The 16,168-nt window shown below is 38.5% G+C and overlaps 1 protein-coding gene across 1 annotated transcript in view; it reads left to right on the forward strand.

Moving 5' to 3' along the window:
- The window catches only part of ITPR1 (inositol 1,4,5-trisphosphate receptor type 1), a 2,510,606-nt gene that overhangs the window by 691,323 nt on the left and 1,803,115 nt on the right, over window positions 1-16,168 (forward strand). The window contains exon 14 of the mRNA XM_044076407.1: window positions 11,695-11,836. Within this exon, the coding sequence (XP_043932342.1) occupies window positions 11,695-11,836 (142 nt within the window). The remainder of the gene's footprint in view (window positions 1-11,694; window positions 11,837-16,168) is intronic.

Consider the following 16,168-nt stretch of genomic DNA (forward strand, 5'->3'; position numbering starts at 1 on the left):
AAAGCAAGCATGCCATCATTGCTCAAGTATGAGTCAACTATTTCTGGAATTCTCTTTGATTTACTGTGTAAAACTAGAACACCTCTTTTGTGGTTGTAGTTTGAGCTTACCAAAGTCTTATAATCCTTAAAGGTTAATTTGTTTAAATCTTCTGTTAATAAGTGGGATTCTGAATGAATGCAAAATCTGCTATATGTAGCATTAAGTATTTGACACTGCTCCTTTTGTGGGATTGTTCAACCCATTGACATTAATAGATAATGTTAAATAAGTACTTTTCTGTTATGGGGCAACACTGCTAACGCCATGCAATGATTGCACAGCTGTTTCAAAGCCCTCCTGATAACTGTGGAGAAGTGACTTTTTTTTGCAGCAGCAGCTGTTTTCAGAGGTTAGTTTGTTTTGTTGTTACTCAAGGGCCAAGACTTTCGTGTGTTTGTCTAAATCGATTGGTTTCATCCAGTGTTAAGTGCAAGTAAACCCTTCATGTGCAGATACATAGCTTAGCTTCACCAGGCTTGGTTTCTGACTTCATGTACATATACAAGACAAGTGCAGAGACGGTGATTATCTTTTTGAAGGCTGTAGAACATGGAGCTGTTAATTTTTATTAATCCAAAATGTATGACATGTATGGGCTTTGGGGAACATTTTGACCATGAAGCCATCATCCACTTCCAGTGCAGTACAGGCCTACAGTCCTAGTGAAACATGTAAAGTATTTCGTGCTCATGTGCTGATGTTTGGATCAGTGCCTATGCTCCAGGGTACAGTGTTGCCTCTGTGGATTACCTTTACTGCTGATTATGCCTTTTGACCACCCACTAGGAACTTGCTTACCTTTAGGAAAAGTCATTTCTCACTTGCGTTTTAATTATGGAAATACAGTTCCAGGCTTCACTTGCACAGAATTTGAAAGGTGCCACAGCCGCTTCCCTCTCCTGTGCTGCCCTCTGTCAGTAACTAAGTGGATGCTAACTAAAAGGAGGATGCTAGAGGTCTGCTCTTCATATTTTGGGCAACTTCACTTTCTTGACCCGTTTTCCTTCGTTTCTTACTTGAAAGGTAAAAATGAAAATGCTCCCAGCTTTGATGTGGATAATTAAATGTAGCAAACCAAATTACTGATTCATTTCAGCAGCAGATGTGAGATAATTGGGAGCGCATGCTAAAATTCCAAACGCTCATTACGAGTGTTGCCCGATAATGGAAAAGTACTGTTAAATATCATTTGATGGAGACTATTATATGTGAAAATGAGAAGTGCTTTCATTTCAAAAGTGATTCATTATGACAAATACATTTTTAAAACTGCAATTTAAAAACTAAATTTGAAAATAAAACTGTGTACTTCAGTAACCTGCATGGATAAATTATATCCAGGCTTACTATAGCTTTCTCAGAAGCCGCAAACCCTCTCATGACATCGAGTGGGAATTCCTAGCTACTGCAGGTTAATAGCAAGCAGAGGGGGGATCTGCATGTACATTAAAAACATACAAAAGAAGAAATTCAATTTAATATACAATGTATGCATGAGCTAAAAACCTGAAGCTGTTTATAATTTCTTATTTTATCTAAACAGACTAAGATAAATTGATCCTAATTTGCTGCTATGAGGAAATACAAGACTGTAATGTCATTTAAAGCAGACAGGAAAAAAGATGCATTTAAAACCGTCACTGTCAGAACCATATTTATAATTTAAATATAAATGTAATTCGGATAAAATCATTATTTACAGTAAAGCATATGCTTCTAAGACTTTTTAGATAATTGCTAAATGAACGAAAACAAGGTTGTCATTCTTGAATCTGACTGGCTTTTAGATTTCAGTGAAGAGAAACCGGTTCAGAGGTAACGCCTACTTTCTGCAACACTGCAGATTTTCTCATGAGTCTGAGCTAATTGAAGCCATTAGAAGCTTGAACTTGTCACAAAGGTGGTCAAAACTCCATCAGGAAAGTAAGTAGGTGGGAATTTTCTAGTGAAGTGAAGCTTTTAAGTATAACTTGTAAAATGATTAAACTAAGGGCTCTAAATTGCCAACCATACACAGCTGTAAAATGGTTCCATATTATATGAACGAAGACACTTTCTTTCACATGCATCTTAATTGAGCTTGAAAGCAGGAAAAGGCAAAATACCGAAACTGCATATAAGCAAATTCTTTCCTTGGGAAAGAAATCAGATGGCCACCTTCATTAAGTAGTAGTGTGATCTCGGAGTTGGTATATTTAAGTAGGGGGGTGTGGGGGGCAAAGCCCGCCACTTTAAAGTTTCAAAGTTTTTTTTTCTCTTTTGGAACAGCAATTTTTTTTTTATTTATTTTTTTTCCCTGGGGAAAAAATTGCTGTTGTAAGTGTTCGGGATTGTAAGCATTAGCTTACATGGGGTTCTCTGTAAGCGTTTGCTGATTTAATATAGACCCTACAAAAGATTTCAGCAAAATGGAGCACATTGCAGAAGTTCAGTTAAGTAGTAAATGTATATATAATAAAATGTTGCCGCTTTCCTTTTAATTACTTAACAGTAACACAGTAAGCATTTCTCTCTCTGGCATTGATTAAATACTATGACACTAGGACTAAAACAGAAAGGGAAGGCACATAAATAGAAAAAAATGTGTGTAGGATATAAAAAGAAATGTATATAAATATATGAAATGAGTAAGTAATTTTATACCACTTCACTAGTGCTATGCCATGTATATAAAGAGATAAAAGTATAAAATAGTTTGCAGTTGATCAGATTTATTTACTTGAATTTTGAATAATATATATTTATAAAGTTAGCATTTTTGTGGTTAAGATAATAGGAGAGAGAAAGTTACAGTACCTTCCGAGTATGATTCCACATTATTTAGAAGGGAGAAAACAAACTTGTATGAAATGTGAAGTTATGTATAATCATTTGTCTATGGGCTTCTGTTTTTCTTTAATAGTCCACTCATTTTTTTGAAGCTTGTCTTTTTAAGTTCATTGAAGAATCCATGGGTTCAGGTTGAATTAAAAGGTTCTTTTTTTTTTGGACAAATGTGGATGCTTTGAGAGTCAAGTTTTCTTACCTTCTGGTAGGGATAGTCTTATTCTTGCTGGGAATATGAGTTGTGCTGTGATTCCTTCCTTTTTAATGATTTTATTAGAGGGACACATCCTCTTCTTTCAAACCTTACAGGGGGTGAAAAGTCGTTGTCGAACCTGATAGTTTTGTCACCAATTTTTAATGGAGCAAGGGACCAGGCAGTTCTTAAAACCAAGGTCTTTGTCTTGAGTGGAGATCAATTTTAAAGTAATAGATCTTAGATGGCTCTTTTTACTGGATACAGAAGTTATAGTTAGACCTTTGTATCCTTTCTATCCCAAAGGACAATGCTTCAGGTAGGTTTAGGATTTTAGGAATCCAAGAAGTCAGGAAATTAATCAAATTGTGAATTCAAGATGTCAGGAAATCAAATTGTACCCCTCCATCTGCTCTAGGATGCCATAGAGTCTTGTTTCTCCTGGTTCTATTCTCAATGTTTTCTATCTTTTCAGTGAGTCTGGCGTTTTCTTGAAAGTTTTTTTTTCTGTTAACCTGTAGTCTATATCTGTTCCAGAATCTTCAAAAGCAGCAGTCTGGGCAGTTTGTTGTTTTAAGGACTTCATTTAATAAGGTTATTTGTTTGGGGGTATCTTTTATATTGTCCACTTTTAAGTTTAATTTGTCTCTTTTACCCGACAAGTCTTGAACTGCAATAAGGATTTTAGCTTAAAATTGCACCAACTTGTAGCTTATGACTTCCAGAATCTGATTTTAGTAGTTTCAGGTCTTTGTTGGTGAAATTGAATAAAATCCTGTCAGGAAAAAATGAGGACTGCAGAGCACAAGAACTCTGCTGTTTTCAGCTTGCCATTCAGTATTTTATGTGGCCTTTCTAGCTGTTGCTGGTGTTTAGTGAGGTACATGCCAAATGGGGCATTATTCTCTGACTGGTCTAATGAAGGAAGAGTGAAGAGATGATGACCTCTTTCTTCCTGGATGCAAAACCCCTGGTAAAGAGATGTGCCACATGACCACAGTGGCAATGTGGTGGTAGAAGGAGAGGTTGCTGTCGACCTGTGTCCCCATGCTGGAGGGACAGGTTCATAACCCAGAGATTGCCCATGCTCTGGAATAGACTTCCCATACATGTTAAGCAGAGTACCTCACTGGCCCTTTTCAAGAGAAGTCTTGAGTGGATGGGAAATGGCAAGTTCACCCCAGAGATCACTCCAGTGGCTCTATTTGATAGAAGCACTGGGAACTAATGGCAGCATGATGCCAGGGCACTTGTGGGCTAGGCTTGTAACAGCTCCAGGGCCGTTGGCCTAGTACATATACATGAACGTATATTCACTGCGTGTATCTTGGTGTCCATATCCATAAGTGAGTGTCCAGTTTCTCACTTTGTTTTACCTTTTGTTTTAATCTTACCCCACATATCTTTAGCTGCCATAACAGAAGTATTTTAATTCATATTCCTAAATGATTCATCTTATGCCATTACAAATATTGATATTACTGAGCAAAGTCATGCGAGGGTATGTAACTTATGGCTATAGACTTCATTCATTTTATATGCGGAAAAGACATGAAACTGTGTGTTCCACAAAACTGTCCTTTTCTGTTTATCAAGTACAAAATACCTGCAAATAAAGCCATTTTTTTAATTTACCATAACAATGATATCCTTAAATTTCTGAGTATGTTATATGCATTGCCAGTGGCTTAAAATATAAAGCAAATTTTAAGGGGAAAGAGGAGACCCCTGTCTCGTTTCTCTGTTCCAACACAATTTCAGAGAGGAACCCTCCCACTTTAATTTTTGCCTCCAATCCTTTATATATTCTAATCTTATTGTGTTGGGTAATCCCACTGCTTTCATTACCCTATTAGTAATATTCCCGCTTACTCCAAATGTTTTCTCTGCCTCAAGACGCACTAACAGTGGTGGTATTTTTCTTAAATTCTGCTTCCCTCTGGATCACTTTTTTTCTTATTAATGTCAAATGTTTACCTCCTTTCCTCAACCACATTGATAAATATCAATTTTGGCAACACCTTTGCCTTTCCTTGAGCTGGTTTAGACATGCTTTAAAATCATGGTTTTAAAAATGAAACCGTTCTGAGAGTCTGAGTCTTCCCTGTTTGAATTACAGCCACCACAGCTTTCTTCCAAGATGATGGTGCCCCCTCCTTTTAAAATACTATTAAAATCTTCCAGATCTTTCTTCCCTCCTAACTTGTAGACTTCAGCAGGAATGCCATCTGTTCCTGGTGATTATACATCACTGTTTTTCTCTAATCTCTTCCTGTCTTAGCTATTAATTTTTGAACCTCATCCACTAACCTTGGCATAACTGAATCTTCCATAAATGTTTCCGTTAGTGCTCCTTTTGGTTTCTACATTGCTATTTGTACAAATTTTCATAAAATTTCTGAAATCTTTAAAACCTGTATAGGATCCTGGTTATTTTTCTTGTCATAAGTTCCTTAAGTTTGGTGACTGCCTTTTCTACATCACCTAAGATGCTGCACTAAGTCTGTGCTTTGGAGTTGGCAAAAAAATAGTTGCTTAACAATCATTCTAATATTGTGTTCTCCAAGTATTTCTTTACTTTATGTATAGCATTCTGCACTTCTCTTGTTTTGTGAAATTCTCCTTATTCTGTATTACTTTAACCTTTGTTAGCCCTCTGAACTATTAGTCCTGATCCATATCTTTTTCTACCCTGTTTTTAGAACTCCATTTCCATTTTATCTCACTTATTTAGCTAAAACTCAAATTTCCACCACCTATCCTTTAAATCCTTCTTTAACAGGTAGGTGGGAAAGCACCAGTGTCACTTATTTTACAATCAGTTTTTGACATTTGTTAACCAGGGTAGTCCAACTGGGTCACAAGACCTGTTTTCCGTGGAGGCAGGGAGAAAAGCTCCACAATTTTTAGAAAATTACAAGACTTGAAAGCAAACTACAATATACAAGTATACAGTGCGTACATTGTTAATTTAGCTGTGAGATAACACTTTACACAAAATTATAAATTTGACAAGACTTTTAACATGATAGTGTTACTGCCTCAGTGATAGGATATTTGCACAATACCACATTGAATATTAATTTTGGCAACATCTTTGCCTTTCTTAGATTTAGTGGAGAGACAAATGCTTTATAATCATGTAAACCCATGTTTAAATTGGAAGAATACTTGTGCTGTTTAGTTCATAAGGAGGTAGAAAGATGGCAGTAGTTTGGTATATTTTTTTTCCAGTCTTGACGGTGCTTAATGGTAGTGGACATGTTAATGTAATTGAAGGAGGTATAGGAGAGCAGATTCTGTATTAAATGGCCACTGCAACTCCAAATGTAATGGAACAACAAAAGGAAGGCACAGTCTTCAAGCAAAAACGTTTATTCCCTCTTCACACAATAGCACCTCTGCTGTTAAGCCTTCAAGGTATCCAACTTCCCTCATCCCATATATACTCACTCAGTTAATTAAGTAAATCAAATACTTCCAGTTAAGTTTTGTATTTAAACCCTTGGGAACCAAGCTATCAAATTTCAGAGTAAAAAATGTGTGTTTATACAACAATTTTTTCTTTTACAGCTACAGATTGTATATTAGCTTGGGTTCTGCATGTGCATAGCCATGATTTATGTAGGTGGTGTTTTAGGAAGACTTTAAAGAGAAGGTAGCCTAATGTTGGGAGGGAGGGTATTCCAAGATTTAGCAATAGAGTGTGAGTTCAGGGATTTTCCTGGGTTTGTAGAAGATTTGTATATTTGAAGGAGGCTTATCTTTAGATCTGATGGGTCTGTTAGGTTTGTGATGTATTAGGTCTTGTAGAGCTCGACAGGCATTGGGCCTATAAAATTGGTTGTATGTTGTAATTAGGTGTGTATATGACGTCTGTGTTAATTCTAACCAGTTTAATTATTTGAATGGTGTGCATTGTGTACGGTAGTTGGAGTTTATTGCGAACTTTGCAACTTAGTTGTAGCGTTCCTCCGATTTAGTTTTGGTGTAGTTCTGCAGATTGGTCAGTATACAGGTACTACAGAGAAATGATGGGCGAAGGAAGGTTTTAGCCACGGGGTAGTTTTGGTTGTAGTGGTAAGGAATTGTCTGTTTCTGTAGAGTATTCCTAGTTTTTATGGGTTTCTTTTGATATTTTGTTGAACATGAGGGCCAAAGTTGAGTTAATTATAACATGAAGTAGCTCAGTTTCTTGAACCGTGTCTGATAGTATTGTCTGCTGCATAAATATTTAGTTGGCCTGTGTTGAGGGTGGTATTTTTGGGGTGTAATGCAATTATTTTTTGAATTTAGAAAGAGCTGTGACTCTAAGCCATGATTCAATTGCTGAGAAAGATTGTTGGGTTTTGATTAGCAGTTCAGGGAGAATATGGGAGGTGCAGATTAAGGTTGAGTTATCTGCATACTGTAATCTTTCTGGGGAAGAGCTGTACAGGTTATTGTTGAATGTTAAATAGTAATGGTCCCATGATAGAGCTTTGGGTTACTCCTATGAGGGTTGTTAGGGTGAGAGTTGTTTTGACCATTTAACTGCTCGTTTCCTATCATGGAGGTAACTTTGGAACCATTTGAGTGTGGAGGAGGAACAACCTTTCTCGTGCATGAACTTAAGTGGTTATTGGATGTGTTGAAGCTTTCAGTTAAATGCACATGTTACTGGAAAATATTTCTATCCAGTATAGCCCAATAACTGTACCTTGGGGAAAATGTAAACTTTCAATTTCAGCAATAGGATCTTAGTTTTCCTTGCCAACTATTTTCATAATTCAGAATCCCTTGTAGGGCCTCTTGATACATCCTTACTGTTGAAAATCAAATTCCTGTCTCCACCTCTTAAGTAATATTCCCTCTGACAGCTGCTTATTTCTCCCACAATTTTCTTAAGCTCCTTAAAAAAATTTTGGTGGAAAATACCTAACAGTGTAATCCTCCCTTCTCAGTAGTTAATTGCTACCTCTAATCTACCATTCATTTATCCTGTTATCACTTTTGGAGCCCCTCTAGCAATCAGTATTGGTATTTTCCTTTGTCCCTGATATTTTGCTGAATATCCATTCTGAAAAATTCACATGCTAATTTCCTTCCGGTTATGTCTCCTGCAGCATTGCTATTTGCACTTGGCATTCCTTAATATAATTCAGTACTTTTTTCCTCTGTCTATAGCTGTAAGGCCATTTACAATTCAAGGTGCTATGGATAGAGCAGCCATTATGATAAAAATGCTATTCCCACTTGTTATACGTGAGTTTTTTAAATGTGCATTTCTAATTTGTCTTGCATAACATGTATGACAAGGTGATCTTTCTATATAGTTATTACCATTTGAATGTATGTTACATTTCTTAAGGCTTAGTTCTTTGTTCAAGGGTTTTCATTAAAATATTCAGAACGCCCCATCCCCTATACACTTAAAATGTCATATGCAGATTTCTTCAAAGTCCTATCCCTGTATTCCTTCTCCTGCTGGCTGTTGAGGGAGGATCTGTGGCTGGCATTTAGGGCATTGTCAGACCCAACCCTGATGGATATCCAGCATATCTGCAAAATAAGCAGCATCAGACTTGCCCATTCATAAGACTTGAACCAGGAGAGACGGATAAGTATCCCAGAAACTACTAATTTGGCACATGCTCCCCATCCATGTGAAGCAAGGTTCTGCCCTAACCCATTTTAACTAACTTTGACAGTTGAAAGGGGAATAGAAAATTCATCCCTGGTTTGGCACCTATGCCTCTAATGTAAACAGGCAGACAATAGATGGTTTATCCCCAAACCCCTGCTTAACATTTATCAAAGGTACCATAACTTGAGATTTGGAGTGCATGACTAAGCTTAAAAAGGCCCTAGTAATCATTAGCCTAGTACACCCCTATGAATTTATGAACTCAAATGCACAAAACTATGTACACTTTTAGTAAATGAAATTTAACCATCCAGGTAAGGGCAGTTGTCCTAAACTGACAGATGCATCCACAAGCATAATCTAATCTAAGGTTACACATACTAAAGTGCATGTTAGAGCCTGTGTTCCCACGTACTCCAGTTATATACGTGTCTCTGTTCGCCTCCCAGATGTGAGGAACAGCTTGTATGTTTTCAGCGGTCATTTTTTTAACCATTAAAAGGTGCACGGGCTGCCCTTAAGTAAAAATCATTCACTATTCTGTTAAATGCATTAAAGTGTTAACGGCTGCTGGGGAGGCTACTCTTTCTTCTTCACTTCCCATAATTTTGAACTTTCACTTTACGTCTTGTCATCCTACCTTTAAATATTGCATTCCCTTAACAAAGAATGCTTAGACTGCTAAAGATCTCCTTGCAACTGCTGACAGCTTGTCTCCATGTTAAAGTAGTCCGCAATGAAAAAAGTTAATTTGCGGATGCTTGAGGGGAATCTTCAAATTTCATTCTGAACAGAATGTACTGAATTCCCTGGCTAACTACCTTCAGCTGCAGACTTCTGTCACTGAACACTTGCTAATGGGAAAAACAAGCTGAAATCTTTCCAGATGCAAGAAGATTGGATTTTTTTCATGGCTTTCATCATTTGTCTTATTTTTCAAACCTGCTTGCTAACTGAAAAAGCCTTGCTCATTGCTTGTGCCAAGGACATTAATCTTGACATCTGCCCTTGTAAAAACTAGGCAAATATCGTAGTTCTGCATATAGTCAGTACACTTTATACCCGGCTCCCACTCCAGCAGCCCTGATCACGTTATTACATTAACTTAAACTTACTCCTGTTCAGCTTTTCTTCTGTTTATATTGTAAGACTTGTATTTCTTGCAAGTAAAATACTTTTTCCTTGAATATCTATAACACAGGAGTTTTTCAAGACTACCCCTACTCGCGTATAGCCTTGATTACACACTATACATAACAGCTTTATAACCTGCAGATTATATCATGAAATGTCTTGCTTAAATACTTAACAATTTTTACTTGGTTACTACTTTTTCCCTTTAGTGTCCTCCAAAACATTAAAGGCAGTATAGGGTATATGCTTTATAGTTCAGCCACAAGTTTAACAAAGTCGTCAAAAGTCCAGTCTTTCCATAGCCCCTTTTATTTGCAAGTCCATATTTCACCAAAGTGATTGACTGCTTTATAATCTCATTAGTTAATTTCAGTTTTGCTGGTCCTGATAATCTGCATCTCCCAACACCGGACTCTGGTTTGTCTAATGTACTTTTGATCCTTCTAAGTGGTTTAACTGCCTAAATCTTCTGTGCTTCTAGTCTTTTGCCATTTGACTTGTCCCATCCAAATTTCACTTACAAACATTGGAGAGGTTTCACTGAAACCGTCTCTGAACTTTACTGTCAGCAGGATGAGAGGCAGAGGACCCCTTCTGCTTGCCTGTTCACTTTTTGAGAATCATAAATATCTTTGATCCTCCAGGAAGAGAGTTCTCTGCATACAGCAGGATGTAGCAGCTTAAATCTCACACTTGCCTCTCTATATTCTCTGATTGCTGGGTTAAATTTTGCATTGCTTCTGCCTGGTGTACAGTGAATAATCATTTTAAATATTCTGCTGTCTCCAATTTCTAATACTTTGCTTTTCTGCCACAATTCTGTCAGGAACTTTCTCTGCTGGCATAATTACATTTTTACTTTCTCGTTGCCAGATTTGGAGTATATACCATTTCCTCAAAAGTTGACAAAACCTGCTGTGGAACATTGTGCAGTTGAATATTTGTACTTTCATAACTTTGTTGCAGTCTTTACCTTAGTTTCTCTAGCTAGTGCAAGAAAATTTAGTTTGTCTTCTAACTCTATTTTTTTGCAATTGCTCCTTTAGAAACTTCATGTTCAGACTTTCATTTCAAATGCAGATGTTTGCTTCTCAGTTCATCTGATTAACTGTCTTAAACCTTCAGTTTTTCTATTTTTTTCCCATTTGACTTGTCCCATCCATATTTCACTTACTGTAAGCACATCTGAATACATTTAAATATTTTTTCCTCTAAATTACTAGAAGCCATTTACATGCCGAGTTACCAACCTTGCCACACAACCTTCAACTGCATTTATTTAGCATCTAGTCACTGATTTGTGATTTGAAAGCTGTGTCCATTTCACTCCATTGATGGAACATTTGGCTAAAGAGCCAACTGCTTTGGCAGAGAGGGAGAAAACACTGGCTGTGGCCCTGGTTTAGTTGCTCAGGCATTTGCAGGAGTTTGAGTTGGAGAGACCAGGAACCAAGAGGTTTAGCCTGACTGTCTTCAGGTGGTGGGGGGAGAGACAGCTTTGAGCATACACCCATATGATAGTCATCCTATTTCAGTGTTGGGTTCATGTAGATGTGCTTATTCAAAGGGTCACACATTTTTCCAGTCACTCATACAGAGGTATGAAAGTGTAGCTCGGTGTCCATTGTAGATCAAGGCTTTGCTTGATTTTTGTGCAGTGGGATGACTGGCTTGAAGCAGGAAATAGTGTCCTCCTGCCAGTATGAAAGGCCTACTCTAGCTTGCATGATCTCCACAAGAGCAGTGGTGAGGCTGGGAGGGAGAGCTGCAGTGGAACAGAACAAAAATGTAAAAACTAACATCTGAAGAAAGTCTGTTTTAAATTTTAAGCACGTTAAGCCCATTTTGACAGTCTCAAAATATTTTGTTGCAGGTTTGTTACAAAGCTGCTTGAAGACTTGGTGTATTTTGTAGCAGACGTACCCGTTAACGGGCAAGATGTATTGGAGGTGGTTGTCAATAAGCCCAATCGAGAGAGGCAAAAATTGATGAGAGAGCAAAATATCCTTAAGCAGGTAAAGTTGCATTCCCATTGTAATTAGTACTGGATAGTTTCCAGCTTTTGATAAGAGCAGGAGTAATCTTTGTGAAAACCTGCAGTAAAATGCTGATGTTGGTAACATGCACAGAGCTTGGGTTTGTTGTCAGGGGACCTTTACTAGTTGGCAAGTAGTTCTATTTACTTGTATTGAAATTTGTTTCTCAAGTCAGCTTTTTTTGAGATGTATCCCTTTATTGGAACATGCTGGTGATGTGCCTGGAGTCCAGAGTTCTTTGCAGCGGATTATCTGTTTTGAAAGAGCTAAAGTTTTAGTTCCATTTTCTTGAAAGCTCAAGCACATCCTGTGAGACTGCTCTTTTGTCAGCAAATTCTGGCAGAATGATGAGCAGAAGGTTATTAGAGGTTACAGTACATGATCATGTCTTAGTATTACAAAACCAGGGTGGGTGTTTGGCATAATGGTTAAGGTGTTTACCTTACAGGCTCGAGGTGCAGGATTTGATTCTCACATGGGGTAATTGGCTAGGCTTCAAATGGGCCCACAAGGGCAGTTAGCCTAGTAGTAATCTATGAACCTAATGTAAACTGGCACTGTTGCTATGGTAATTTGTATCATACTTGCCTTGAAAGTTCTGGTAGTCTTATAATTAGACTGGCAAGATGGAATTGAGATGCATCCGAAGATTTTCAAATACATCTTTGGTAAATAATCGAACAATGAAGACTTTAGGTCTTGTTCTTGCTGCGAATTCACATGTGGTTTGCTAGCATAGAGCAGGGTTTGAATCCTGTGTGATTAATCTTTACCATTACCAAAGGCTTTTGATTTGTTTTCACTTAACCCCCACCCAAACACATTTCTTCCAATTTGCTTCACTGTTTAAGAATTACTATGCAGTATTTGTTTGCCTCTTTATTTGAAGTTTCTTCCATGCCATTTCTGCACTTCAGTGTCAGGTGAGAGAAGGGATGATCCAATGTCTCACAGGTTAAATAGCTAGGCATGCATTTTTCAGGGTATTTAGTCATTTGTGTACAGTTTTCTTCAAAATGCTTTTTGTCTAACCTGGTTAGAAAAGTACCTGTTTTAGCTTGTGGATAACAGAACTTTGAGAAGTGATGTGGATGTTTCCCTTCTCCTTTTATTTTGTAGTTTATTCTGTCATGATTCTTGAGGGTTTCTATCCAATGTGGGACAGAAATAATTCTGCTTAATCAATCTTCTCTTGAAGATATCGCGACTTTAGACACACTGGCCAGGCTGACCAATGGAAGAATTCCCAAGACTGCAGAAGCCATAACTGATTCTTAGCCTGAACAAGCAAACTCAACACCACAATGGGCACAAAGGTTAGGGAAAGTTGTAGAAATGTTAGCGATACTACTGCTGATGAAATATTTATTACATACAACAGAAACAATACATACTATGTACACTAGGGTGGAAAACAGTGGGAGTACAAATATGCCTTCAGCTGCATCTAACTTATTAAAAAAGTAATAAAAATAAATATACTTCAAGGCTGGTCAAACAGGACAATACACTTGAGCTACTCCATGTTCAACTCACCATAGGCAAAATCCAGTACCATTTCCATAGAAGCTGTAAGTTTTTATGACCCAGGAAACCCATACCGTGTATTTAAACTTATTAGAAACTCTCTCCATCCAGCAGAGTACCATATTCATAGGTGATTTTAATTACCCCGCTATTAACTGGGAGACCTATATGACACCAAATGTACATGCACAGAGATTCCTGCATTTTGCAAACACACAGTCCCTTGACCAAATTGTCAGTAACCCAGCCATGGGAGCGACCATACTGGATCTAATCCTCTGTAATATGGGAAAGTTCTGCACACCCTCTAGTGTAATGTCTTCCCTGGTAAGGTCAGACCACATAATGTGGTTTCCTTTGAAGTAAAAATAAAACCTAGACCCCCAGCTAACCCTGGAAGATTCAGAAACTTCTGTTATAAGGCTGACTTCCTGCTATTAAATGATAACCTGGCAACATTTCAAGCCCCTGTAAACCCTAAGAACACTGCCTATGCAGAGCTGCTGACAGAAACCCTATACAAACATGTTAATAGCTGCATTGTGGCAGCTTCTGCCCACCAGGAAGAACTAAAGAACTAACTTACAGAAACAACCAACCCTGGTGGAACCATTAAATCAACAGGCTGTATAACAGAAGGAAGAAAATCATGGCAAAAATTAGGAGCTGCAGCACCCATTAGGATAAAAGTGCACTCCAAACTAAACAAACTACTCTGAGGACAAATAGTCTACCAAAGCCAAATTTGAGGTAAATTTGGCCTCCCAGGTCAAAGACCAACCCCAAGGCATTCTTTAGCTATGTCTACAACCTCAATGGCAATACACAGTTGTGTGCTGAACTGATAGTAAACGGAACCACCAATGCTGAGTCTAAAGATGTAGCAAACCTACTAGCCGACAAATTCCGCTCCAAGTTTACCCCTCTCTCCCAACCTTCCCTCAGGAATTGCCATCAAATACAGCTCCCCCTGCTTATTAGGGAACAGTTCCTCTAAGGCCAAGAACACCATCGTTGGGCTCTGACAATATCCCAGGATGCCTTTTAAATGGCATGAAAAATGACATATCAGGCCCTCTGGAATTGCTATTTAACTGTAACCTCCAAACAGGCTTTGAGCCTCATGGTTTTCTGACCATGTGAATATTACAGGTAAGATTGTGGTTTCCCATGGTGAGTTTTTTCTATGAGCCTATGAATTTACAACGGCCATACCTCTGCACAAAGGTAGGCCATCTGCAGTCCCTGGAAACTACAGACCCATAAGTCTTACTGGACTTGTATGCAAAGCCATGGAATGAATTATCATGGAAATGATCAAGGACCCAACTCAGTTTGGTTTCATCAAGGGCAGGTCATGCCTCCTCAACCTGGTGGATGACTTTGAGAAGGTCACCAAAGCAAAGTATGGGGGCAAATGGCCCACACTGCCTACCTTGACCTGGCCAAGGCATTTGACACGATACTTCATTTGTTGCTTGTTAAGAGGTTGGGTACAAACCCATGTCTCATGGTGGATAGCCACCTAGCTCACAGACAGGACCCATGAAGTGGGAAGTTGAGGTATCCACCTCTACAAAGAGACCAGTCTCGAGTGAAGTCCCTCAGGGATCGGTCCTCAGATGTCTCCTTTTTGGCATTTATTTCTGAGGTCAAGGCCAATGTCAGTGGTCTTGCTGACTAAATCTGCAGATTGTAAATTAAGAGATGTAATTGAATCCCACACAGACATAAATGTTCTCCAGGAATGACTGACACAAGCAACTGGTTTCAGAGGCATGGACTAAAACTAAATTCTGAGAAGTTCATAATAGTATCCTTTGGGAAGTCCTCCTTACCTGGTAACCATCGTATTAACAGCACCCCCTTAGAGTTGACCCAGTAGTCAGGGACTTAAGGACACACAGTAGTCTAGCCTTTAACCATCACGTCTACAGTAGTGAGGAAATTGTTCTGTGGTGCATGACTTGTAAACAAAACTATGGCATCTAGGTCCAAGGAAGTCATTGTTCCACTGTATTTGGCATTTATCAGACCTATTATCTAGTACAGTGCCCTCTTTGGTATGTACCTAACGAGGCATATTCAACAACTGGAACGTCCACAGAGGTACCTCACTAAAAATACAGGGTACAAGTAAAATGGTCCATGCAGACTGTCATAAGGCCATATTCCTGAATTCCGTCTCCTACAGGCTGTTGAATGGAGACCTGTGCCTGGCATACAGGGCATTGTCTGACCCCACTCTGGACCTCCTTCATATCCACAAAACAAACGGCATCAGAAATACCCATTTCAAAGACTTAATCCTTGCCTGTTATATAAATAAGACCTAATGGAGACTCTGGTATGTATCCCAGAGATTACCTAGTCTCTGGAACAGGCTTCCCATTCATGTGAAGCAGATTTCTCCCTAACCCAATTCAATTGTAACTTGGACGATTGGATAGGGAACAGGAAATTCATCCCTGGCTTGGTATCTGTCTTTCTAATGGACGTAGGCAGCCTGTAAATGGTTAATCTCTACGTGCCTCCTTGTAAATGTTTCCTCTCCCAAGTCCCTGCTTTAGTTATCGAGGGTACCAGAACTTGTCAGATTTGGAATGCATGGCTAGGGTTAAAAAGGCCCTTTTGGTCATTCACCTACTGAGCACCTATAGACCCATTACCAAATAAGCTAATTCTGAGAGATTCTAGGATTTAAGATTGAAAATATGAGCATACATGGCTTAAACGAGAGCTGTATTGCTGTGAGTGCTTTAGATGGTTTAAAACTGTTATGTG

The sequence above is a fragment of the Protopterus annectens genome, chromosome 7.part0 (genome assembly GCF_019279795.1).
Source record: "Protopterus annectens isolate FY-2018-M chromosome 7.part0, PAN1.0, whole genome shotgun sequence".
In the NCBI taxonomy this organism is placed as follows: domain Eukaryota; kingdom Metazoa; phylum Chordata; order Ceratodontiformes; family Protopteridae; genus Protopterus; species Protopterus annectens.